The sequence below is a fragment of the Vitis vinifera genome, chromosome 16, assembly GCF_030704535.1.
Source record: "Vitis vinifera cultivar Pinot Noir 40024 chromosome 16, ASM3070453v1".
NCBI classification, from domain to species: domain Eukaryota; kingdom Viridiplantae; phylum Streptophyta; class Magnoliopsida; order Vitales; family Vitaceae; genus Vitis; species Vitis vinifera.
The window spans coordinates 23,491,456-23,516,966 of record NC_081820.1 but is presented as its reverse complement, the minus strand read 5'-3'; the positions used below and the strand labels follow the sequence as shown (position 1 = coordinate 23,516,966).

Sequence of the window (25,511 nt, the reverse complement as noted above, 5' to 3'; positions counted from 1 at the left end):
GAAGAGGATCGAAAAAAATATTTTAGAACCTGCTCTGATACCATATAAAGGTTTGAGAACCCATGTAAAATATGGCTGAAATCCTCAATAATTATTGAGGTAATTGTTTCTCATTATATAGAATCTATATACAATTGAAAGATCCTATAAACTAGGAAAAGATAAAATATACGTAATAACAAATAATCTAAGATCAAGGAAAGAATCAATCAGAATAGGATTCTGCCTTATCACTAATTATATAAAATATAAATTTCAAGCAGTTATCTAAAAATAATTAGTATTTCATACACTTTTTAATCAAAGTACTATTTTTTATCGTTTAGGTATTATCTTTTAATGATACAGGTATTATATTTGACCATCTTAAATATTATCTTTGACCCATAAATACATAAAACTAAAATAATTTTTTAAAAAGATTATTTTTATATGAGTTTTTGGAAACATATTTTTTTTCTTTGTCTTATCAATAAATTCGGAGACTACAGTATAAAGGTTCTATTAATTTAAACAAAAAAATACAAAGTTTGTCATTGTATGCACAGTTCTTGGCTAGAAAGCAGGATTACTAGTGTTTACTTGTCAGTCCACGAAGAGAATTGCTGGTGATGACCAGTTGATTTACCTAATAAAATAATATTTAATTATTTAATAATAGTACACATTTGATTAGTTGAACTAATCAATAAATCATTATTTTTTTATTATGTTGAGAATGACATTAAGGCTCCTTTTGTCTGTTTGAAAAAATTAATAAGAAATTTTAGTAACAATAGTCATAACATCTTTCTTAAAATAGATAAAAATTGTAAGTATGTTGTTTTTATATTTATTTTTTCAAAATAAAAAAATATGCATTTTATTATGTGTTGGAACTTGGAAGAGGAGGCAGAAGAAAGCTTCATTTTGAGATGACTACGTACTATCTGTTTTCAACTTTAAATAAAGTTGAAACTTAAGACAAATTAAGTGATAATTTGAAAGTGACAATGTTGATAGGAGAAAAGATTACTTAACAATGAAATAACATTTTCTTTAACTAAAAAAATAGCTTCTGGATAGACTATATCTTTTCAAATTATTGTGTAGCTCCTTTTTATTGTGAAGTTGATTCTGTATAGGAGAATTATAGTCTCCTTTGTACAAGACATTTCAGCAAAATTAGAAGTCATTTTGCCTTTTTGGATCTATTTAATAGTCATATATGCCTAACTTTGCGGTCTAGTAGGATTTTATTTGAAGTGTTTTTAATAAAAGTGTTTTTTAATTAGTGAATTTAGAAAGTGTTTTTATTATTTCTAATACTTAAAATTTTTATTTCTCAAGTATTAGAAATATTAGAAACACTTTTTTGAATTACTATCAAATATACTCTTATTTGAAAGTATTTTTAGGAAAATTACTTATATAAAATGTGTTTTGGAGTGATTTTAAAATGCATTTGTAGTATTTTTTTTTTTTACACCTGAATGATATAAATTTTCAAGTATTGAAAACGTTTTCTAAATCACTACCAAATAAGCTATAAAAGTACTTCGAATGAAAACACTGTCAAACACACTTTAAGAGTGTATTTGACAATGATTTTAAGAAGTGTTTTTAGTTTTTCTAACACTTCAAAATATTTATTTTTTAAGTATTAAAAATGTTAAAAATACTTCGCAAAATCACTACCAAACACACTTCAAATATTTTTTTTAGAAAAAACACTATAAGAGATTTTTCAGATTTTTAAAAGTATTTCCTAAACTTTATCAAACACTTTTTTTTTTTCAAAAACGATTTTTTAGATTAAAAATACTTTCTAAAATCACTATTAAATAGACTCTAAGAGTGTGTATGATAATGATTTGAAGAAGTATTTTTACCTTTTCTAATATTTAAAATTTTTTATTATTCAAATATTAGAAAAATTAGAAACAATTCTTAAAATTAGTGTCAAACGTACTCGATATATGTATCTTGAAATAAAAACTCGTTTCACCTTAAAACCATATTCTTTAAACCTTTATAAAAAGTTTTTTCCAACAAGATATATGGTAATAAGGTTAGTTAATTTGGAAGTGATTAATATAGTAAAACTGTTTTTAATTTGTAACCTTTTCATCACTAACATTTTTATATATAATAAATGTTTCTATGAAGAATTGTTTTCTTGTAAAAGTAACTTTTTAAAAATGGTTTGCTCTTGAAATAAAAATATAAAAAAGGATAAATTTACAAATACAAATTTTTTTTCATATCTTTTAACTAATTAATTTTAAAATATAATAACTTTTTAAGATTTATCTCATATTTAAAATTTTTTAAAACTTTTTTTAAGCAAATAAGATAAATCAACACTTTGTATACAAGAAATACTATAATATTTTATATAAAAGTTATTCTTTATTTTTTTTTTTAAAAAGTAAAAACTGTAAGTAATTTTAGAACTTTGTTCTTATACTTTTTATAAAAAATATATATACTTTAATTCCAAATATATAAAACATCAGAATCATCTTCCAAACAAATCTCTAAATATTTTCACCAATATAAAGAAGAATAACACAATGATATACAATTCCACGAAAATTTATCCCAACTTTTGTCAATCAAACCATGCACACCCTCAAAGAGAAAATATAAAAACAAACGAGATTTTTAACATGGTTGAATGATCAAACCACGAAGTATACCTATACTGAAAAAATCCACTAATAATAAAAAAAAAGGGAAAGTATAAATAATACACGCAACAAAATTGAAACAAGGTTCATGATCCAATACGTTTGGATCACGCTGCGCTGGTCTTTTCACTCTCCCTGCTCCCTTGACTTCCAATCCCTCGTTCAATTAAGGAAAAAGGAAGTTTTTTCCATTAAAAGGGGAAACGGAAGCATAGTACCAATGATTATGCTAAAGTTATGTTGCTGAATTCCCGCATTCATATGGCAGTATTATTGTGTGTCAGAAATCCCTACTCGACAGAAAATATCTTCTTGTAAGAAGTTTTCAAAATTAAAGATGAATATGACGAAAGATATGTGTTAAAAATATTCTTAAATTTTAATTTTCTTATTTGTCTATTTTCTTTCTCTTATGAATTGGATAGATAGGCAAGCTCCATTGAAATAAAGAAAATTCAATGGTTTCATAGCTTATTCAATTTCAATGAAAGGGATGTTAAAGGGAGCTTTGCTGTTATTTTCTTGGCCATATAAACCGAGGAGAGGGTAAACTGAGAAGTGTGAGAAAACTCAGAGTCTGTTTGGATTGTCGGAAAATGGAGAGTGTAGTGTTGTACCCATCACCGGGGATTGGACACCTTATCGCCATGGTTGAGCTTGGGAAGCTCATCCTCAGACACCACCCTTCACTCTCCATCGTCATCTTCTTCCTCGACCCACCTTTTAACACTGGCGCCACCGCCCCTTACATCTCCGCTGTCTCTTCTACCACCCCCTCCATCACCTTCCGCCACCTCCCCATCCCAACTCTTCCTCAACACCTCTCCTCCTACCCCTCTTTTGAGGCCCTAATATTTGATCTCTTAACCCTCAGCAACCCTAATGTCCACCAAGCCCTCCAATCCATCTCTAACACCTCCACCGTCCTCGCTCTCGTCATCGACATGTTCTGCACCCCAGCTCTGGACGTCGCCGGAGAGCTTAACGTTCCGGTCTACTATTTCTTCACTTCCTCCTGCTCCGGCCTCGCTTTGTTCCTTTACTTCCCTACTCTTCACCAGAACATCACTCAGAGTTTCAAGGATATGAACACCCTTCATCAAGCCCCGGGCTTGCCGCCGATACCATCGGAGGATATGCCAACACCGGTGCTTGACCGCACCAGCAAAGCATATGAATCTTTTGTGTATCACACTACCCATATCACGAAATCGGCTGGAATCATAGTGAATTCGTTTGAATCCTTGGAATCAAAAGCTGTGAAGGCTATCAAAGACGGGCTTTGTGTAAGAGACCGTCCTACACCACAGCTGTTCAGCATAGGGCCGTTGATAGCCACACAAAGCGGAGACGGTGGGGGAGATGGAAAAGAGTGTTTAAAGTGGCTGGACTCGCAGCCGAAACGCAGCGTAGTGTTTCTGTGTTTTGGCAGCATGGGTTTCTTTTCAGAAGAGCAGTTGAAGGAAATAGCAGTGGGGCTAGAGACGAGCGGGCGGAGGTTCCTATGGGTGGTGCGCAGTCCACCGTCCAAGGACCAGAGTCAGCGCTTTTTAGCACCACCCGACCCGGATTTGGATTCGCTACTACCAGATGGATTCTTAGATAGAACCAAGGAGAGGGGACTAGTGGTGAAGTCATGGGCTCCACAGGTGGCAGTGCTGAGTCATGGCTCGGTCGGCGGGTTCGTGACTCACTGCGGGTGGAACTCGGTGCTCGAAGCTATCTCCTCCGGCGTGCCCATGGTGGCGTGGCCCCTCTACGCGGAGCAAAGGCTTAACAAAGTTATGATGGTCAAAGAAATGAAGATAGCGTTACCAATGGAGTCGTCAGCCGCAGGACTGGTGACGTCAACAGAGCTCGAGAAGCGAGTCATAGAGTTGATGGAGACTGAGAAAGGATTTTCAATTAGAAATCGCATCACTGCAATGAAAGACGAAGCCAAGGCTGCAATGAGCGATGGAGGGTCATCTCTAGCTGAACTAGACAAGCTGATCAAGTCATGGAGGCAAAAAATGAATCATATTTCTTGAATCTTGGACTTGGTTTAATTTATTTACTTACGTACGCCCTATAGTTGTATGCTTTGATATGGAAATAAATCTAAACTTTTCCATGCACGTTAAATAATCAACTTAGTGATAAATATATTCTTAGAATTAAGGAAGAAGGGTTTTTCCTACGACATGTCACGAGTCACTACGTTATTTGGAAGCACATAACTTGTTTGTTTTTTCTCTGCGGAAGGAGGGTGTGGGCTGGTCATATCAAAGGAGGTATCAGAAGAATTCAGAGGCATAGAAAAACGTATAGGATTCTTTTTTATGTTCTGAAAAAGCTAACTCCTTTTTGTCTTTCTTCGTCTTCAATAATGACCTCTTGGAAGTTTTTGCAGTCCCAAACGCTGTCGTTTTTGTCGTGTTACTAGTAAAACGACATCGTGTTTGCATTCTATTCACCCCACTTGTACAGCCATGTTGTTTCCTAGTTCTCCGTTTGTAACGCAGCGTCACAGCTTTAGTTTCTCCATTTATGAGCTATAATTTTTTTTTTTTGTAAAATTGTTCATAGATATAGTTAAACGGAGCTAGCTGTCAAAGTAGAGGTAGTCACAATTGATGGACTCAATTGGCAAACATGTGATCAAAGAAAAATGGGTTAATTTTTTTCATTCTGACCTTACAAAAAAATATCAGTGGATGGAATATTAAAAATAAATTTAAGAATTCATAAGTATACGCTAGGTTTGGGTTAAAAAAGGAAAAGTATTTGAAATTTTAATTAGCGTTAAGAAATCATGGGATTATATGGTTGGAATTTGATTTGGGTTATTATAATAATCATTGTTTTAAAAATCGGATAGATCATTGAATAAGAAAAATTACTAGTTCACAGTTTAATGGTCGGACAAATGGTTGAATTGTCGTTGAACTACTGATATCATAAATATATAATTTATATTTTATTAAAATTAAAAATAATTTAAAAAAAAATAATATATATATATAAAATTAAAATTTTTAATGATGTCTCATTTTTTATATTTAATATATATGTTAAATTAAATGATAAATATAGATACAAATTTATTAATATATTACATTTTATTAAATAAAATATGTATAATATTTAACTATGATGATGATGATATATTTAAGATGAAAAAAATTATAATATTTAATTTTTATCCATATATCTATCTATTTTGTTATTTTAAAATTTTTAAAAATTATTATATTAATTAATTTATACTATTTTCATATTTATCATTAATAATCATTATTAAAATAAACGTAAATATAATATTTATTTAAATGTTTAATATAATAACATTTTGAAAATTGAATATATAAATATTTGTTTTATAATCTTACTAAGTATAGCTTACCGGACCTACCTTGTTTTGTCAACCAAAGGTCCATGTTTTGAAAGTTTCTTTTCTATTTTAACTAATCCCACATCGGAATTTTACAAAATAAATCTTTGGTTCTCTTCCATATTGTGTAGAGATGCAAGGTTCTTAGTGGGCTTAGAAGAGGGAATAGCCTAGTACCTTTTGGTCAAATCAATGGTTGACCGGTTCATGGAAAACCAAACAGTTTGTCCGGTCTGACCCTTGAACGGTCTATTGATGGTCAGATTGGACTGAATCGGTCGATTCTTTTCAAAACCTTAATTAATATTTTGTTGAATATTTAAAGGGAATTGATCATGACATTGTGGAAACTAGCTTAAATGGATTATTTCATCAACATCCACATCCATCTACCTAGGACGATCTAAGCTTCTCCACCAAAGCAGCTTGGCCGCCTATCTCAAAGGCCTAATTCATCTGGGAATGAAGGTCTCACATAGAATAATAAAGAAGCTGAGTCTGAGGCTTTAGCTTACTGATGTTTGAAGTTTCATTGGAACAACAGTCTCTCTAAGAACTTTCTCTTTATCTGGGATATAAGAGAGCGCCCAAGGTGACTGATGGACTAGTGCTTCCCCAGTAACCTTATCTTCATCATTAGATTCTATAGAAACAGGGCTTTGTTATGCAGAAGGGATTGTAACAGCTGCAGAAAGGGATGACGAACTGAAGATGATACAACAGGCCATTAGCACAACCTCTTCCAATCTCATAGGGGCTCACATATTTTGACCATAGAAATTAACCTCCTCTGACTCAATAGAGTCAGGGTGATCGGAGAATTCAAACATGCTAAAGAAATCATTTGAATCGTCTATGGACTGTCACATTGTGGAATGGGAAGTTGATATTTTGCGCTTAGCCGAACTAGGCTTCCTCTCCTCTAAGGCATGCCTTCTACTAAGAAGTATGTTGTGATTCCTGATGAAGGATGGACGATAAAAAAATATTCGACTTTTTTTATATAAAAAAAAAAAAAATTATTAGTAGACGAGATTCATTTTTATAGGAAACCGGATTTTATGTCTTATAGAAGACGAATCTGGTGCTAAATTCTGAGAGCTCGTGTAATCTTATGCATCAGTAGTGGGTAGCCTTATGTATGTCATGCTATGCACTAAACTAAATATCCCAACATGCACCATGATAGCCTCGAAGTCCTTTCTGGGATGACAATTTGTTGGAGTTTGTAACGCTGGGAGTTAAATTCGCCTGCTGGTCCAATCCAACAATGTGAGTTGGTGACTGATGAGTTTGCCGGCACTCTCGGGCACCTGCACGAAGGTGTAATCGAGGCGATTCTCGATTATTCCCCACTGACTATCAAGTTATAACCAAAAAGAAGCTTGATGGGAGCAGATTGGCTTAAGGCTCAAAAACCAGAAGGCAAAGGTTAGTGGAGGTGGAAGCTCAATGTCGGTTCAATTTCGAGAATGGCACGGTCGCCCAAGGGGGATGATTGCATTGTTGTCAGGTTCACAATGGGTGTGCTTGGCCCGGGCCGGCCCCAATAGTTGTGCTTATGACCCGGGTCGGCCCAAGTAGTTGCACCCCGTTACAGTCGGTACCTCCACCATTGGTTGGTGCCGCTGTTGAATCTTTCCCACTATTCATGGGTTCTATGAATTAATCCAAGGAAATGATTGGGCTTACTCTTGTTTGATGAATACCTACAAATGATACATGGCCAATATGTCCACTGGTGATGTAATCCAAGAAGGATGGTCATTTGTTTGCCAAATTGTAACAAATAAAGCAACATGATCATATGTAGTGTTATGGAACAAAATCAAGACTCTTTTGCACCTGCATACCAGTTGGGACAAGAAAAAACTTTCATTGCATTTATGATATTTAATTTCCATATATATATATATATATATATATATGGAAATTAGATGCTAGAAAGTCTTCACAAGGGCGTTTGAACAAAGATTGCAAATTGACTTTAGAGAAGCTTGTTATACGTGAGAAGTATATGATGGCCCTCCCACTCATTAATCCTGTCCCTCCTCTTTAGTATGTGGGTATCATGGGCCAATTATACACTCTTTTACTTGCATAATTGTTTAGCTTCTTGAGCATTTTATTGACCGGAGGTGTCATGTGATCATGTTGACATGGTATCTTAAAGTTGTTGGACGTCTTTCTCTTTTTGTCCAAACCAATCTGTCTCGGCTGAAGTTCTCTGCCCATCATCTTTTTCAGGATTAACATGCTTTCAATAAAAATCAACTTCAGGAAGTAGTGGGATTTATGATATGATGGATGTTGTCTCCAACGTTAATTCGATCAACCAAGTTAGTTTGATAATTGTGATGGTTTACTTCAATCAAAATCAATCTTTTAACAACATTCAAAATGAAGTTGAATAAAAATTAAAGAAAAAAATGTCTGATCTTCGTTAACTGATTTCTAACATCTTTATCAATTTAATAATTAAAGTAAATAAAAAAAAAGTTAGGTAGCATTTAGTTTGGAAAACATTTTTTAATTTTAATTTTTAATTTTTGAAAATAGCTTTCATTTTTGTCTTTCCTCTTTTAAAAATGTGTTTAATTAACAAAAAGTAAAAAATGTTTTTGAAAAATAGAAATCTTGTTTTTATTTTCCAAGAAACATTCTATTTTCTTTTTTTGCAAAACTAATTTCAAAAAATTAAGAAAGTGAAAATGATCAATCATTGCGTGAATTGCTAAAGATCCAATAAGTCCAACATTGATTCCTTCAAACATGTCGATTGGACAAATGCGTCCATAGTGACTAGGATGGATATCCTATATCAAAAAATTGATAATTTGTCCTGTCAATCCACTGGGGCTCAAATAACTCGATTTTTTTCCCATGAACTATTTGTGTCAATGGATTAGTTCAATCTAAAACTTGAGATAATGGGTGTAAATTGAAAAAAATGTTGAGTTTTTCCTCATGTGGAAGGCCCAAATTAAGAGCTCAAAATTTAAGGCCTCTTAGGCCTTTATATAAAAGGGCTAGAAAAATAATCATGTTTTTTTTTTTCTTCTTCTTCTTCCAATTTTTCACAGCCACCGGAGGTAGGAGAAAAGAGAGAGACAGGGGAGAACCACCATTTTTGAAGTTAGAGAGAAAAATTCAGTTTATTCTTCACTGCCCAGATTTCATCAAAGGTCCAATCCCGCTTCGTTTGTGGGCCGATCGACTTAAAATTTGGGGGAGAAGTTCGTGAATCATTGATCTTCATTCTAACGGTGAAGATCGGATTTGGAGATCCAGAAGGTCGTCTTTCAGTCCAAGAACAGAGCCTTTGTTTTGATGCGTTTTCTATTCGGACAATTTTGATCATGAACTCCGATCAAGGTTAATCTGTGGTTCGATTGGGCCGATTTTTGGAGAGCACGTTCATGACTTATTAATCTTCATTCTGAACGGTGGAGATTGGATTTGGAGTTCTGAAAAGTTATATTTTAGTTTTGTGGTGTGTTTGGTGAGATCTCTCTATTGTTTTTATGCAAAGTTGTTGAAATTGCCAAGATCAATTTGTCTTGAGATATGGTTGATGTATGCTTCTAGTTTTATTTAGAAAGAATTGTGTAACCCATTAATTATATTAGTGGAGTTTTTAAGTGGCCTAAGGGTCCTGTGGTTTTTACTTCTCATATTAGAGAAGGTTTTTCACGCTAATGGTATTCATATACTTGTTGATTGGGTGTCTTCTTGCTACTCTATTTGATTGATTCCTATTAGGTTCTCATAAGAGGGGATAAAATCTGGTTGTGCATTATTTATATTTATCCTATCAAAAAGATCCATAAGTAAAACACATGTTACAAGTTATGTCTTGAAATGAATGAAAATTCTAAATCCACTTTGCCTAGGAATAAGGAAGTTATAAGTAATGTAACTATAAATCTCATGGAAGGTTCGATCCTGATTCAAGATGAATGCTGACGACATGCTTAACACATGCAAGTGAGAAGTAGTGTTTTCGGTGGCACATGAGTGAGTAACGTGTAAAAACCTACTCTTTGGAAGGGAACAATAGCTAGAAACGCTTGCCAATAATAAAATTTTTATTAAAAAAAATGAAAATTATTTTCTAAAAGATTGAAAACAAAAAAGGAAAATGATGATATAAATTTTTTTTATAGGAACTATGATATAAAAGGAATAGAAATATTATAAATATGAAAAAATATATAATAATTTCCAGAGAAAATAAATATAGAAAGTAAAATCTAAACATATTTTTAAATTTTTTCTAAATTAAGATAGAAAATACACTAAAAAAATTAATTCTTTAAACCCTAATAGATAAAAGTGTTCTAATCCACAAAGGGGCTAAATCTATATATTAGATATACATTTAGATTGTACATAAACTTGAACTGGATCCTTACTAACCTCTTGTGTGAAGGAACAAAGAAAAAAAAAAGAAGAAAAAAAAAAAGAGAGAGAGACAAGGTCTAATAGTGATAGTAATGGTAGTAGTGGGTATGATAACAATAATAATAATATTCAAACAAGCTGTCTTATCTTACAAGTAACAAGGTTCATCTTCAATAAAAGTATTAAACCAACTAGGGCATTAAATTTACCTCTTTTTATTTTAACATGAATGCATGTAGAAGTTTTGGACACCAGAATTTCCAAAACCTAAAAACACCTGTTAAGCAATAAAAGTCAAAGTACAAAAGCTAATGTGCAATTATGAAGATGCCAAATGTGAAATGAGTAGGATACCGCTACTGGGAGTAGTTTTTCTCCACCAAATTGAAGTGGACTCGGGCACTTAGATTAACATGGGCAGTTAGGCATTAACCTTGTTTTATATATCATATCATTAGTTTGAATGATAAGGGTAGTCAGAGATGAGGGTTCTTGTTTGACACCCATCATCACCTTCAGTGTCATGTGTAAAATGAGAAAATATTCGAGATATAATTATTTTATATATCATAACTTGATTTGAGGGGGAGGTTTCGGGTTTGATCCCCTTCTTTGCAATTTGTACGTATTTTTCCTTTCTTTCTCTATAATTTACATTTTTTATTTATTTATTGAATATAAATCCAAATTAGGTTAGTTTCTCTAAAGATATGGGTTTTTTTTTTATATAGAAAATTGATAATTTAACAAAAATAATTATCAAAATAAAAAAATATATAAATAGTGTTAGAATACATATAAATGTAACAAAATTACAAATAGCATGATTGGAATATGAAACTATGATCCCATATTCCAATCAAAGATCTTATTTCATATTAAAGAGATGGAGTAAAAATAAGGTAAATATTCTTAATTGAAAAATAAAATTTGCATGGTGAGAGCCAACTTTAAGAGAAGAAAGAATAACCAAAATCACCATATATATTTTGATCTTCTTTTTCAAAAGAAATATTCTTTTTTGCTTTTAAAAACAAAGTTACCTCTTATTGTTCTTTGCTGATGAAGAGTTTTGCCAAAAAAGTTTCTAACTTTATGAAAAGGGGTTTGCTACATCCACATTTTTTGTCGTGCCCAAAAATAAAAATAAAAGTAAAAATATAAAAATTAAAAAGAGAGGTCTTCTTCTTATTGTGGGGAAATGCATTTTGTCGAAAAGTGTGTAGTGTGCTCTCCAAATACAGAGGAGACTCTTTATGTAGACTTAACGGGTTTTGTTTTGAATTGTGTAAGTGTTTTTTTCCCAAAAAAACCCGTAGCTTATGTTTGGTATCGGAAAGTATTAGGAATGAAAAAAAATGTTAATTTTTTTTTAAAAAAATTTACATTTTAAGTTATTTATAATAAAATTAAATAAATAAAATAAATTTAAAAATATATATAAAAATAATTTATTAATTTTAAATCTATTTTTTATTTTTTTTCTCTTTTATATAGTTTTCCTCTCTGTTTTCCCTTAAATTTTCCTAAAATTAAAGATACCTTAGAACTTTTTAGAATAATGGTTTTTGGGTGCATTTTTGGATATTAAGTCACACAAATCTTAACCCAAATTTGAAATGCTACAAAATGCAGACACGGGCAAATGTTGTCCCACAATGATTATTAATAAAGACGAATAATAATTATTATTAATTTTTCCCAAAAAAATATATATATATATAGGACAGAAAAAAGTCCAACACGTCTCTAATCAAACGTCTAAAATGGGTGATAAGGTCTACTTGCAAGCCAAATGCATTTTGGTGGTATGACTCCTTCTATGGTAGGGCCAATGTTAGCATGGCAGTGTGGCTGGTTGCTTCCTTTCTGGATTCACACTCAAAATCAAAGACAATTTGGACCTACCAAATTGTGTGGTGAACCTCAAGTTTTTACCCTACTTTTACTGCTTGCATTTAGTGCTGTGGAACCACAAACAATTCACCAAACTCCCACAACTTGCTTCAAGATCACTGCTTTTGAAAAACCCAAAATGTTTCATACAGAAATTTGTACTATAGTTGTAATCATCCTAGACAGGCTTCAAGGTTGCAGATGAAACAAATTTGAGTGTACATCCACATAGCTGCCACTGGATTGGAAAGTATTGAACTTTAGTGCATGTCAATCACTAAGTTGAAAAAAATATTTTCATGTCAATCACATTTTTTTTTCTTTTAATTTTCACTATATTCATATATTTTCATGCATGGTCTAACCACATTTTTGAAGTGCGCCGGAATAATTGAACAAGATAATAGGCCTAGAAATTAAAGGAAACAAAAATAAACTCATCAAGTCAAAGGAAGACTTTGTTTGGTGGCGAAGAAAAAGTAAATGCCCTGATAATAATTTATTTTGGGTCAATGAAAGTCGGAGGACCAAATGGCTCCATACAAGGGGAAAAAAAATATGAGGGCAAGCTTGCCAACGTCCACTCTCATTTCACAAGCCCTGAAATCCATGACCCATTGACTTATAAAGTCACAAATTTTCCCAGCTGAGGAATCCCAGAAAAACTTGAAGATCAAGATCAGATCTATTAAACTTCCATGGGGAATCACAGAAAACCTAAAGTTAAAGCAAAGAACTAAGTAAAACCAGAGCTCTTGTTCTTTTTAAAATGCCTTGAAAGGAAATTCCAATATCTTAAAAATACATACACAAACTATAAAGAATATGCAAAATACAAATTCTATAGTTTCTTTCCATCACATATGGCCTCTCCCCCATGACAGAAAAACACTAGTGAATTAAGCGTGGTAGAATTTTCACTTGCAGCTCAAGTTCTCAATGGAGCTTGTGTTAGTATGAAGCTCCATGGTACAACTCATTTCTGCAGATTTCTTCTTCTTGAAAATCTTGAACAGATGTATCTTTCCACTCAACTTTGCAGTGCTGCTCAGATTCAAAACCCCAGAATTTAAATCCCTACGCAATTGTCGATGGTTATTTACCTTGGATGAAGATATGGGCACAGTTATGTTAAACCTTTTGGTGGATCTTGATCTAGCCCTCGCCTTAAGAATAGTTGCCTCCCCTACTGCAGTGCCAAAATACGATATAGTTGCAGTACTATTATCGAATTTGAAGTGACCGAAATTCGTGTTCTTGACTGTAACTCGAGCCTTGAGGTCCATGCTAAAGGAATTTGTAGAGAAATGCTGATTCTCCACAGAGATGGAGGCGATGCGGACTTTAGGATCTCTGATCTTCAGGACTAGTAGAACAAAGAGCAATATGATGCCAGTTTGGAACACCACAAAAGCAGCAACATATGCTAGACACTTCAGGCTCTTCTTCCGGCGCACTGATCCGGTGTCGCTTGTCATAGTGCCCTAATAATTTTCTTTCACTTTCCTTCCTTTTCTGGATTGGATATGGAGAGGAGAAGCCTTATAGGAGATGGATGGTGTGATCTGCAGGCTAGCTATGTGGTGGATTTATATATACTTGTATACACAAATTTATTCATGGAGTGGGGTCTACAAAGACTTATTCATTGACAGGGATGAATTTAAAAATAAGTAAACTGCCTGCTGGGGACAGAAGCTTCTAAAGGTCGTTTGAACTGGACAGGTTTTTGAGTCTCCATTGAGTTGAGCCAATCGTCAATCTACTGAATTCTGTAAGCACATATTGTTTATTGAAAAAAAAAAAAGAAGTGAAAACCTCTTTTCTGTACTTGACTTCATGCAAATCAAATTCCAAGGTAAGTTAAGCTATCAATCAACCTAGAAGTTTGATTTTGTTGAGCTAATTAGGCAATATGAGTGGATTAACCCTAACTCAAATCCTAATAGAATTCTTATTTTCCTTTCCCAATTTAATTATTTCATTGATAAATGTAAATGAAACTATGAATATAAGAATCTTTTAAAATTTTCGTAGTACAAAAACCTTGATCAATCGAAACACTTTAAAAGAGGACCTTTAAGAAGATATGCACAGGATTAATTAATTCCTTCCTAGAAGCCATATGATCAAGCACTTGACCTAGTAAAGCTAAATCCAAGATTCCTTTGCTTTCAACCAACCGATGAAAATCATCACCAATCAAACCATAAGAGTCATCACCATAGAAGCATTGTGGGTAGATCTAGTCAGCCGTGGCCGACCCAGTAAGCAAAATACCTATATATTATTATTATCATCAACTCTTTATTCCAATTTGACAAATTGACTATCAAGTCAATTTCCAGGATGTAACACGCAAGAGTGTTGAAGGCGGGGTTGGGTTTTCTTCTAGATGGAAAGAGACTTGTGGAGAGTTTCAATTTTCAAAGGCCCACTTTAGAATATTTCACTCAGAAGCTATGAGTCAGAAAAAAAAAAAAAAACATTTTGTTTTTTTTTTTTTATTGAAAATGAGTCCATCAAGTTTCAAATATTCTCTCAGTTGTAAGGAGACAAGCTTCCCGTGAAGTAGGGAAGAAAAAGATTTGTCATTGATCTTTAAGCATCTCTTCATCTTCTCTGTAGACCTTGTAAACATGGTTTCTCTTCTTGGGTTTGTTAAATCTTCATAATTTTAATGACCTCCACCAAGTACTAATGACACCAACTCAAACCCTAAGCTCAAGTAATCCAATTTTCTTTCCCTTCTGGGGGAGAAAACAATCAGTTTCATTTTTGTCTATTGCTTCTATTTCAATACCATCTTTTTCAATTAATTTCTCTAGGTAAGCCCTCCTAACCTTAAAATATTAAAATTGTTCTTATTTTTAATAAGATACAAAACAACAAAGCTATGTATTACCTAAAGTAACCATCAAAATTCGTTATATAGTTCTTTCTTATTACTCTTAGAATTTCTCAAAGAAATAATAAAGTTTGGATTTGGATAAAGGGGGAAGGATTATGTCTAACAGTCTAAGGAGTCAAATCCATGTTATTGGACAGTTCATCATATAAGATTATATCATAAAATATCAAGATAATTAAAAAGAAAAAAAAAAGCTTTTGAGTGTGATGTAATTGGCAAGGTCATGTTGATTATTCAACTAGGGTTTTGGGTGACTGGTCTTGTAAGGCGGCTACCTCATTGTGGGTTCCACCATGACCAAAGCGTTTGATGCTTCATGCCGAAATAAAATTATTACACAATATTAGTGGAATCAGATAATGAATGCACGTCATTTCATAACACCCTTATCGTCATTTTCTATGTGGTATAGTTCAAGTAATTAACTGATTTTATATAAAATATAGTTTTTTATTTTATTTTTTTAAGTGACTGAACTTTTTTTATGGGGAAGGAAGCAGTTTGGTAAAAAATTTCTAAGATTCCAAGGCCAAAGTGACCTCCAAATTTGACCAAGGAAAATTGGAAATGGTATCTTCGATGGGTTCATTTTCCACGTCCTATGATTTTATCTTCCATTTACCTGATGTGAAGGAAGACTCCATCTCAGAGCACTTTGAGCCAATAGAAAATAAAAATAATTAAAAAAGAACATTACATATATTGGTCCCTGTTAAGGTTTTGAGCGATCAAAAGAATTTTTCCAATCGTATTTTAAAATCTTTTAAAATCTCTCTTGTGACTTAATAGAACATTACATATATTGGTCCCTATTAAGGTTTTAAGTGATCAAAAGAATTTTTCCAAACGCATTTTAAAATCTCTCTTGTGATTTATTAGCAACATTAAAGCCATTTTAATTTGCATAAAAAGTGTTTTTCATATCTCTCTCTTAAAGCCATTTTAATTAACATAAAAAGTGTTTTTCATCTCTCTCTCTCTCTCTCCACAAAACTATCAGCTTTGTTTTACTTTTTGTTGTTGTTTCTATTTTTATTTTTATTTTTATTTTTATTTAATTTTGTTTTGTGGATATTGCCAGCAGCTACTTGCAAGGTCATACTAAAGACAAATGGTATAATTTGCAGGGACGGCCTCCATCATGCATGTGACAATGTTCTAGCTGTTACATGTACCAAATCTTTTGGAATAAGTTTGCTTTAAGATGGATAAAGGAGAAGAAAAGAATTAAAAAAACTGGGAAAGAATGGACAAGAGAAAAGAAAGGAATAAAAAACTAGGAAAGAATGATAACAATGTCCAAGATCCCCAAACATCGATTTAAATAGGATAATGCGGAAGTATCGTAGTAAGGGCCATTAGTTTAGTCCCATGACTGGCATTTTTTAATTTTTTTCTTTTGAAAGAAGAAAAGTATATTTTCATGTGATTCTTAGGGTATAAACCAGTGTACTACTATTATGTGTGACAACAGTTCAACGATCAAGCTATCCAAGAATCTGGTTATGCATGGTAGGAGCAAGCATATAGATGTGAGGTTCCATTTCTTGAGGGATCTCACTAAGGAGGAAGTGGTGAAGTTGGTTCATTGTGGCACCAATGATCAAGTGGTTGATATCCTGACAAAGTCACTGAAGCTTGAAGTGTTCTTGAAGTTGCGTGAGAAGCTTGGGGTATGTGAGGTATCAAACTTAAACTGAATGCATACTGCTTCAGTTTAGGGGAGGAATTATAGTTGGGATTTATTTGTTTCTGTTAAGGTTTGGCTTTGTCAAAGTTCTGTTAATAAGTTCCTATTAGTTAGGAACCAGTAGATAGGTTTTGACTCTTTCAGTAACTAATACCATGTCTTTATGTATAAGACATGGGCTATAATGTTTTTCTAATTCCTTATCTTGTAAGCCTATATAAGCCACCAGTAAGTGTTCAATAAAACTGGGGATGTTATTCCAGATTTATGTGAGTTCATAGCTTTATAGTTCTTGCTTTCAACAATCTGGTATCAGAGCTCCGCTAAGGGGCCTGATTGAAGAAAGTAAGAAACTGCAAATTTCTTATAGAGTGTGAGAAGAGAGAATAGAGAAGAAAGGAAGGTGGAATGAGTGAACATGGCGACAGAAAACTTTGCTCAACCAACAGTTCCAAGGTTTGATGGTTATTATGACCATTGGGCCATGTTAATGGAGAATTTTCTCCGTTCAAAGGAGTACTAGAGCATAGTAGAGAATGGAATTCCTTCAATAGCCAAAGGATCAACGCCTACTCAAGCACAAAGAAAGGAAGTTGAAGAGGCGAGGCTAAAGGATAAGAAGATCAAGAACTACCTGTTTCAATCGATTGACAAGACCATTATGAAGACAATTCTTGACAATAACATAGCAAAGAGTATATGGGATTCAATGAGGTAGAAGTATCAGGGCTCCACCAGAGTTAACCGAGCTCAACTACAAGCCCTTAGAAAAGAGTTTGAGATCCTGCAGATGAAAGAGGGTGAGAAGGTTGATGAGTACTTTACCAAAGCTTTGACTATTGCAAACAAGATGAAAACACATGAAGAAAGAATGGGGCAGAATGTGATTGTGGAGAAAATCTTGAGATCAATGACTCCCAAGTTAGACTATGTGGTATACTCAATAGAAGAGTCCAATAATGTGGACATGATGACCATTGACGAGCTTCAAAGTAGCCTTTTGGTTCATGAATAGAGAATGAATTGTCATAGTGGAAATGCAAGGGATGAACAAGCTTTAAAGGTTTCGTATGACGAAAGGTATGAAGGAAGATGCAGAGGTCGAAGTTTTGTTCGAGGCTGCATGAAAGGCAGAAGAAGCTACTTTACAAACAAGGCCATAGTGGAGTGTTTTAAATGCCACAAACTAGGGCACTTCCAATACGAATGCCCTAGTTGGGAGAAGAGTGCAAACTATGCTGAGTTCAATGAAGAAGTAGAGATCCTTTTCATGTCTTATGTTGAAGTCAACAACTTGAAACGAGAAAATGTGTGGTTCCTCGACTCGGGTTGCAGCAATCACATGTGAGGGAACAGGCAGTGGTTCTCTAACATTGATAAGGCTTTCAGACACTCAGTGAAGCTCAACAATAATACAAGGATGGGAGTGATGGGCAAAGGCAACATTCGACTCGAGATTAATGGCTCAACTCAGGTAGTCACTAATGTTTACTATGTTCTTGCTTTGAAGAATAATTTGCTAAGTATAGGCCAACTTCAAGAAAGGGGTTTAGCTATAATTATATAAAATGGGGAATGCAAGTTATACCACCCTAGAAGAGGATTGATTATGCAGACAAAGATGACAACAAATCAAATGTTTGTATTATTGGCTAATGTGGTGCTTGAGACCTCGACATGCCTACAAACAGTCATAGAAGATAATTCAAAGTTGTGGCACCGTAGGTTTAGGCATTTGAGTTACAAAGGGTTGAGGACTTTGCAATACAAAAAGATAGTGAAGCGTCAACTATAGCTTGCAATGAATGCTTTGTGGGAAAGCAACACATAAATGCTATTCCAAAGAAGAGTTAGTGGAGAGCTTCCTGAAAATTCCAGCTCGTTCATGCTGATATTTGCGGCCCTATTACTCCTGAATCCAACAGTAACAAAAGGTATATTATAACCTTTATCAATGATTTTAGTAGAAAGGTGTGGATAAATTTTTTGGTTGCAAAGTCTGAAGCAATTACAACTTTCAAAAACTATAAGAGCTTGGTTTAGAAGGAGTCGGGTGCACTTATCTGCTGTTTACGCATTGATAGAAGAAGAGAATTCACTTCCAATGAGTTTAATGAGTTTTGTAGAATCAATAGTATAAGCAGGCAGCTAATAGCATCTTATACCCCACAACAAAATGGGGTAGCTGAACGCAAAAATTGAACTATCATGAATATGGTTCGGTGCATGCTTTGTGACAAACAAGTGCCAAAAGCATTCTGGCCAGAAGTTGCAAGATGGACAGTGCATGTTCTCAACAGGAGTCCAACATTAGTACTGAAAGACAAGACCCTAGAAGAGATGTGGAGTGGAGTCAAACCCAAAGTGGACTACTTTAGGGTTTTTAGGTGCCTAGCTCATGTACATGTGCCAGATTAGAAGAGAAGAAAGTTGGATGATAAAAGTCTTCAGTGCGTCTTACTTGAAGTAAGTCATGAATCTAAAGCTTATCGGTTGTTTGATCTAGCTATTAGAAGAATTATAGTGAGTAGAGATGTGAGTTTCGAAGAGGATAAAGACTGGAATTGGGGGAGGACGATTGAAAAAGTGAAGCTTGATATACTGGTCTGGGAAAATAGTGTTGAAGGTGAAGAGGCTTTCTCTTAGAGTGAAGAAGAAGTCGTGGAAGGTATTGAAGCAATGGTTACAGATCAAGAGGCAGAAGCAACAACTCCAACATCGATTGAATCATCCAATGAAGTTGCACCAATTCAAGCTGAAACAAGGATTCGAAGAGCACCTCCTTACTTGCAGGACTATGTAACGGGTGAAGGACTATCAGAAAATGCAGATGTGAATAATCTTGCAATGTTTATCTCTCATGAAGATCCGGGCTCTTTTGAAGAAGCTAAGAGAGATGTGAAATGGATAAGGGCCATGGACTTGGAAATTGAAGCAATTGAGAAGAATAAAACCTGGCAGCTTACTACTTTGCTTAATGGTGCCAAGAAGATTGGTGTGAAGTGGGTCTTTAAGACCAAATTGAATGAAAAGGGTGAGGTTGATAAGTGCAAAGCCCGGTTGGTAGCTAAAGGTTATGCTCAGCGACAAGGAATTGATTATAATGAAGTCTTTGCTCCAGTAGCAAGGTGGGACACAATTCGGATGGTTCTAGCCCTAGCAGCACAAAATGGATGGAGTGTGTATCAATTAGATATCAAAAGTGCGTTTTTTCATGGTGAATTGAAAGAAGATGTGTATGTGGAGCAGCCACTAGGTTATATTCGAAAGGGTGAAGAAGAAAAGGTATACAAGTTTAAGAAGACATTATATGGGTTGAAGCAAGCACCACGTGCTTGGTATAGCAAAATTGAAGCTTATTTTGTCAATGAGGGATTTGAACGATGTGATTACGAGCACACTCTCTTTGTCAAAATAGAAGAAGGAGGTAAGAGGTTCTTAATTGTGAGTTTGTATGTGGATGACTTAATCTTTACTGGGAATGATGCATGCATGTTTGAAAGCTTCAAGAGTTCCATGAAGGATGAGTTTGATATGATGGATTTAGGGAAGATGAAGTACTTCCTTGGTGTTGAGGTTTTGCAAACTTTAGAGGGTATCTACTTAAGTCAAAAGAAGTATGCTTGTGAATTACTTGAGAAGTTTGGTTTACAAAATGCCAATTCGGTGAAGAATACTATTGTGCCCGATTTCAAGCTATTAGAGGAAGGAGAAGGTGCTAGGATTGATGCTATAGTTTATAAGCAATTAATTGGGAGTCTCGTGTACATTACTACTACAAGACCTGATTTAATGTACGTAGTATGTCTCTTAAGCAGGTATATGGCCAATCCTACTGGCCTACATATGCAAGCAGCAAAGAGAGTTCTTCGTTATTTAAAGGGAACTGTGGAGTTGGGTGTGTTTTATAAGAGATGAGAAGATATTGGAGAACTATTGGCTTACACTGACAACGATTTTGCTGGAGACACTGATGATAGGAAAAACACATCTGGTTATGTGTTTTTATTGAGTGGTAGAGTAGTTTCTTGGGCCTAAAAAAAACAACCAGTGGTGACTCTGTCTACCACTGAAGCAAAATTTGTGGCAGCAGCTTTCTGTGCTTGTCAATGTATATGGATGAGGAGAGTGTTAGAAAAGATTAGGCACTCACAAAGTAAGTGTACTACTATTATGAGTGACAACAATTCAACGATCAAGCTATCTAAGAATCTGGTTATGCATGGTAGGAGCAAGCATATAGATGTGAGGTTCCATTTCTTGAGGGATCTCACTAAGGAGGAAGTGGTGAAGTTGGTTCATTGTGGCACCAATGATCAAGTGGTTGATATCCTGACAAAGCCACTGAAGCTTGAAGTGTTCTTGAATTTGCGTGAGAAACTTGGGGTATGTGAGGTACCAAACTTAAACTGAATGCGTATTGCTTCAATTTAGGGGATGAATTATTGTTGGGATTTATTTGTTTTTGTTAAGGTTTGGCTTTGTCAAAGTTCTGTTAATAAGTTCCTATTAGTTAGGAACCAGTAGATAGGTTTTGACTATTTCAGTAACTAATACCATGTCTTTAGGTATAAGACCTAGGTTGCAATGTTTTTCTAATTCCTTATCTTGTAAGGTTATATAAGCCACCAGTAAGAGTTTAATAAAACTGGGGATGTTATTCCAGATTTGGGTGAGTTCATAGCTTTATAGTTCTTGCTTTCAACAAACCAATAATGGGGCATGCACCCACATTAATCAAAAGTTGCTTAAGAGGATTATCCCAACAAATGTGTTATTAGAGAAGTAAAACTCAAGAAATATGAAGATCAAACAGGTTGTTATTAAACTAAAAATTGTTTTTAAATATATATGGTACTCTGTCTAAAAAAAATGAAAAAATAAATAAATTTTAAAAATAATTAAAGTAGAAGTTATTTTTATAGAGCAATAATAAAATTGAGAAAATATCAAATAACATTTTTGAAAAATGTTTGTATTAGTAGGGTAACACCCAAAGGGGTATAAGAGTGAAAATAAAGAATTTTAATTTGTGAATTGAAGAAGTTCTTTACCTAATTTAATTTATGAGAGAGATCTAAGTCATTTTAAATCAATTGAATCATGTATAAGAATATGAATAAACAATAAAATCACGATTACATACAAGACAATCAATTTTATGTGAAAAACTCGGACACAAATTATGAAGAAAAAAAATCATGGGATCTAAGATCTCTAATATAATAATCCACGATATGATGTCAAAGTACTTAGATTTGCCTAATAGTTTTATCAGGTAATCTAAAAATCAATTATAGTGTTTTTGAATCATTCCTTAATTTTGTTGTATTCTGAAGTGGATTTTAAAAAGAGGGGATTATTTTAAAGGTTATAAGGAGAGTTTTCTAAAATTTTCTATTTCTAAAAAATTGGACCTTATGAATATATTGTTAGAAATATTTATTAGAGTTATTTGTTTCTTATACTTAGAGTTAATATCTTTTTTTTAGAAGTAAGGATAAATTAGTCATTTTTTGTCTTTTATTTCTTTTGATTGTAAAGCTATTTATATTCTAATTGTATTTTTCCTAATTTTCAAGTGGTTAGAATATGAAACTGTAGATTTTATTTTCTCTTTTCCCCCTATGATTATTTGAATTTCACATGGTATCACATCATAATTGATTTTTTCATTGTGTCTAATCATAGATATTTGCCATAGGTGATCACATTGTTTTTCCTGTTGAATCTTGGTATTTGATTTTGCATTTGTTTTCTTTAGTTCTTACATGTTTCCTTTTATTTGGTAGTTATTTGTTGACTAGTCATTATGATTGGCAAAATAAATGATTTCCTTCTATCGTGTGAAATTGAATGAAAAAAATTATTTGTATTGGAATTATGTGATGAAAATTTTTTTGGAGGGCAAAAAGATGTGATGTTATATTATTAAAAATTTATGCAAACTTAAGAATGAAGAAAATGAAAAACATCACGTAGATCAACAAACCCTATTGAGAATTTGATAGGTATATAACTAACAAAGTATGAAATTGAAAAGGAGATCTGGAGCATTTGGAATGGTTATATAAGCAATATAATTTTGCTAAACAGTATCAATTAGACAAATATTCAAGCCGGCCCTTTGATAGAAGAATATGAGTATTTAGGAATTTTATTTCATTATGATTGATCTTTAAGATCAATTGACTCTCATGGAATCTGTAGAGATCCAAGCTTTTGTGCCTTATATCATCCATAGAGAGTAATAATGATTAGTTCAATTTTTTATGGTCATTCATAGTGATTTTAAGGCATTGCATGGGATAATTTTGCATTGTAGCCTACTTCCCTCTATTGATTCAATGATTAGTGAATCGTTGGATGAAGGGATATGTCCTAAGTCTCAAATAGGACAAGGAATTCTTGTCACATCTTATACATCTATTTTGACAATACCTTCTAGGTCATCTTCCAACAATAGAACAAACCTTACCCAAAGGTTCCCATGGATGAACGTAGATACTGTAAGTAGAAGAGTCACTGGTAGGCTCACTATCCTAAGATCTTGAATAGAACAATGCAAAAATAGCCTTCTCTTTTTTAGGTGGGGAGTATACTTCCAATGCATTCTATGAGTTACTTGCTTCACATGGTGTTTCTCATATGAAACATAGGTACATGAATAAAATTGCTCGTTCTTTGTTTTTTTTTTTAAAAAATGTTTGAAGATACGAAAAATAAGTTGAGAACATTCAAAGTTGTCAGAAAACATTAGAGAATTGTTTTTAAAAAATATTTTCGAAAACTATTTTTTTGAAAACTTCTCTGGAAAACGTTTTCAAACTGGCCCATGTTCTTTATAATTTGATTCTAAACAGTAGTAGTAATACAAATGGAAGCAAATTAATTTAAAATTTGAGCTTGGTTCAAATGAACCCAGCACCTCTTTCCCGGAGATACTTGTGGGCCTGTATCTGGGCTTGTGCTGGGTTCACTTCTTGGGTTGGATTCAACATGTACTGGGCCGTTTCCAATTTTCACTTAGTTCATATGTGTGAGTTTGTTTTCCAAGAAAGCCCAAAGCCTCGGCCTAAGAAGAAACCCGGCCATGTTTTTAAATCTTCAAACATTCTGATAATTTTACCCCTTCTAGTAATGCCACACAGATAGGAAAGTCTCCTTAAATTTTGTGCAAATATTATATCATGAGGAAGCGAACACGATCACGACTAGTAGGGGTGGAGCTACAAATAAGACGCAGGAGGCAATAGGATAGAGGTTAATTTCAAGGGGACAAATACAAGCCAAGAAGCAATGTTTGGCCCATCTGTTAGTGTATTGCCCTAGCTAAATCCACAAATGACGATCATGATAGATTTCAGGAGGGATAGGCATGAGGTTAAAGATTAAGACACTTCAAATATTTTATAATTTTTCAATGAGGAACAAAAATGAAAATTGCTATTAATGGAAAAATGGGGATTGATAGAGAATCTCCTTCCCAAAAATCAATGTTGTATTTGTCTTTTTATCAACCTCAATTTTAAAGTAAGAAACTTTCCTTATAAAAATATTTTTAAAAAAAAGGTGTAAATGGGCAAAGTTAGTACTACAGGTAATTCAGGTCACCCATCCCACCCCGCCCCTATTGGGACGGGTATGGGAATATCCTATTCGGGGATAGAACGGGTTTTAGGAATATGTAAAAACCCGAATTGGGTTTAGGGCGGGGATGGGTTTTGCAATTTCCGCACCGTCCCGTATGTGAATTACCAATTTATCATTATGTCATTACAAAATACTCAAAAAGTCATCCATATATAATCATTTCTTCCTAAAGTTTTAGGGTTCTTTCGCTCATAAGAGAGTCAGAGGGCTTTCGTTTTCACTTCTTCCCGTTTTCTCATTTCTTCCTAAATTGCTCAAGGTTCTTTTGCTCATAAGAGGGCTTTCGTTTTCTCGTTTCTTCCTAAATTGTTTCTTCTCATTTCACCCTAAAAGCACAATTTTTGCTCTAAAAACTAGAATACAAAATTCATAGATAATAAATTATTAGGGTTTCTATGGATTCCTCATTTCTAGGTAAGAAAACCCTAAGTTTTGAGGCTTTGTTAGAAATGTCTTGTTTTTCATATTTTCTGGTTTTAGTTGATGGATTTGAGATTTTTTTTTGTTGTTTATTTGTAGATTTGTGCATTTTGTTCTCGTATGTGTAGTTTGCAATTTTGTTACACAACAAATGCTTGATTAAATGTGGATGAGAAGACCTAGATAGCATTTATTGAAATTCCAAAGACCCATGTTTCATAATTCCAGGAAACACATTTGGGACGGGGATGAGATTATCAGCTCTTTTGTAAATGGGTATGAGGGACACCAACTCACCCCGCCCCGGGTTTGGGATGGGGATGAGAAAAAAAATATATAACTGGGATGGAAATGGGGTAGGGGTGGCCCATCCCATACCCACCCTATTGTCATCCCTAATCAATAACATAAGTTGTACTTCCATCTTCAATGAATCAGACTGTCAATGCCTGCCTCTTTTACTCTAATACACAGATTTGAACTTTTTTGTGT

The 25,511-nt window shown here is 33.8% G+C and overlaps 2 protein-coding genes across 2 annotated transcripts; one reads left to right on the top strand and one right to left on the bottom strand.

Moving 5' to 3' along the window:
* The first annotated feature begins 3,098 nt into the window (after positions 1-3,098).
* On the top strand, positions 3,099-4,799 carry LOC100254171 (UDP-glycosyltransferase 88B1). The gene has a single exon (XM_019225838.2). It carries the CDS (start codon positions 3,269-3,271, stop codon positions 4,700-4,702), a length of 1,434 nt encoding a protein of 477 aa, XP_019081383.1. The 5' UTR covers positions 3,099-3,268; the 3' UTR covers positions 4,703-4,799.
* Positions 4,800-13,262: 8,463 nt separating this feature from the next.
* On the bottom strand, positions 13,263-13,823 carry LOC104882184 (late embryogenesis abundant protein At1g64065). The gene has a single exon (XM_010664362.2). The coding sequence runs from the start codon at positions 13,821-13,823 to the stop codon at positions 13,263-13,265; it is 561 nt and encodes a 186-aa protein (XP_010662664.1).
* Positions 13,824-25,511: the final 11,688 nt, after the last annotated feature.

Coding starts and splice junctions, on each gene's coding strand:
- LOC100254171 (XM_019225838.2), top strand. CDS start 3,269: ATGGAGAGTGTAGTGTTGTACCCATCACCGGGGATTGGACACCTTATC.
- LOC104882184 (XM_010664362.2), bottom strand. CDS start 13,823: ATGACAAGCGACACCGGATCAGTGCGCCGGAAGAAGAGCCTGAAGTGT.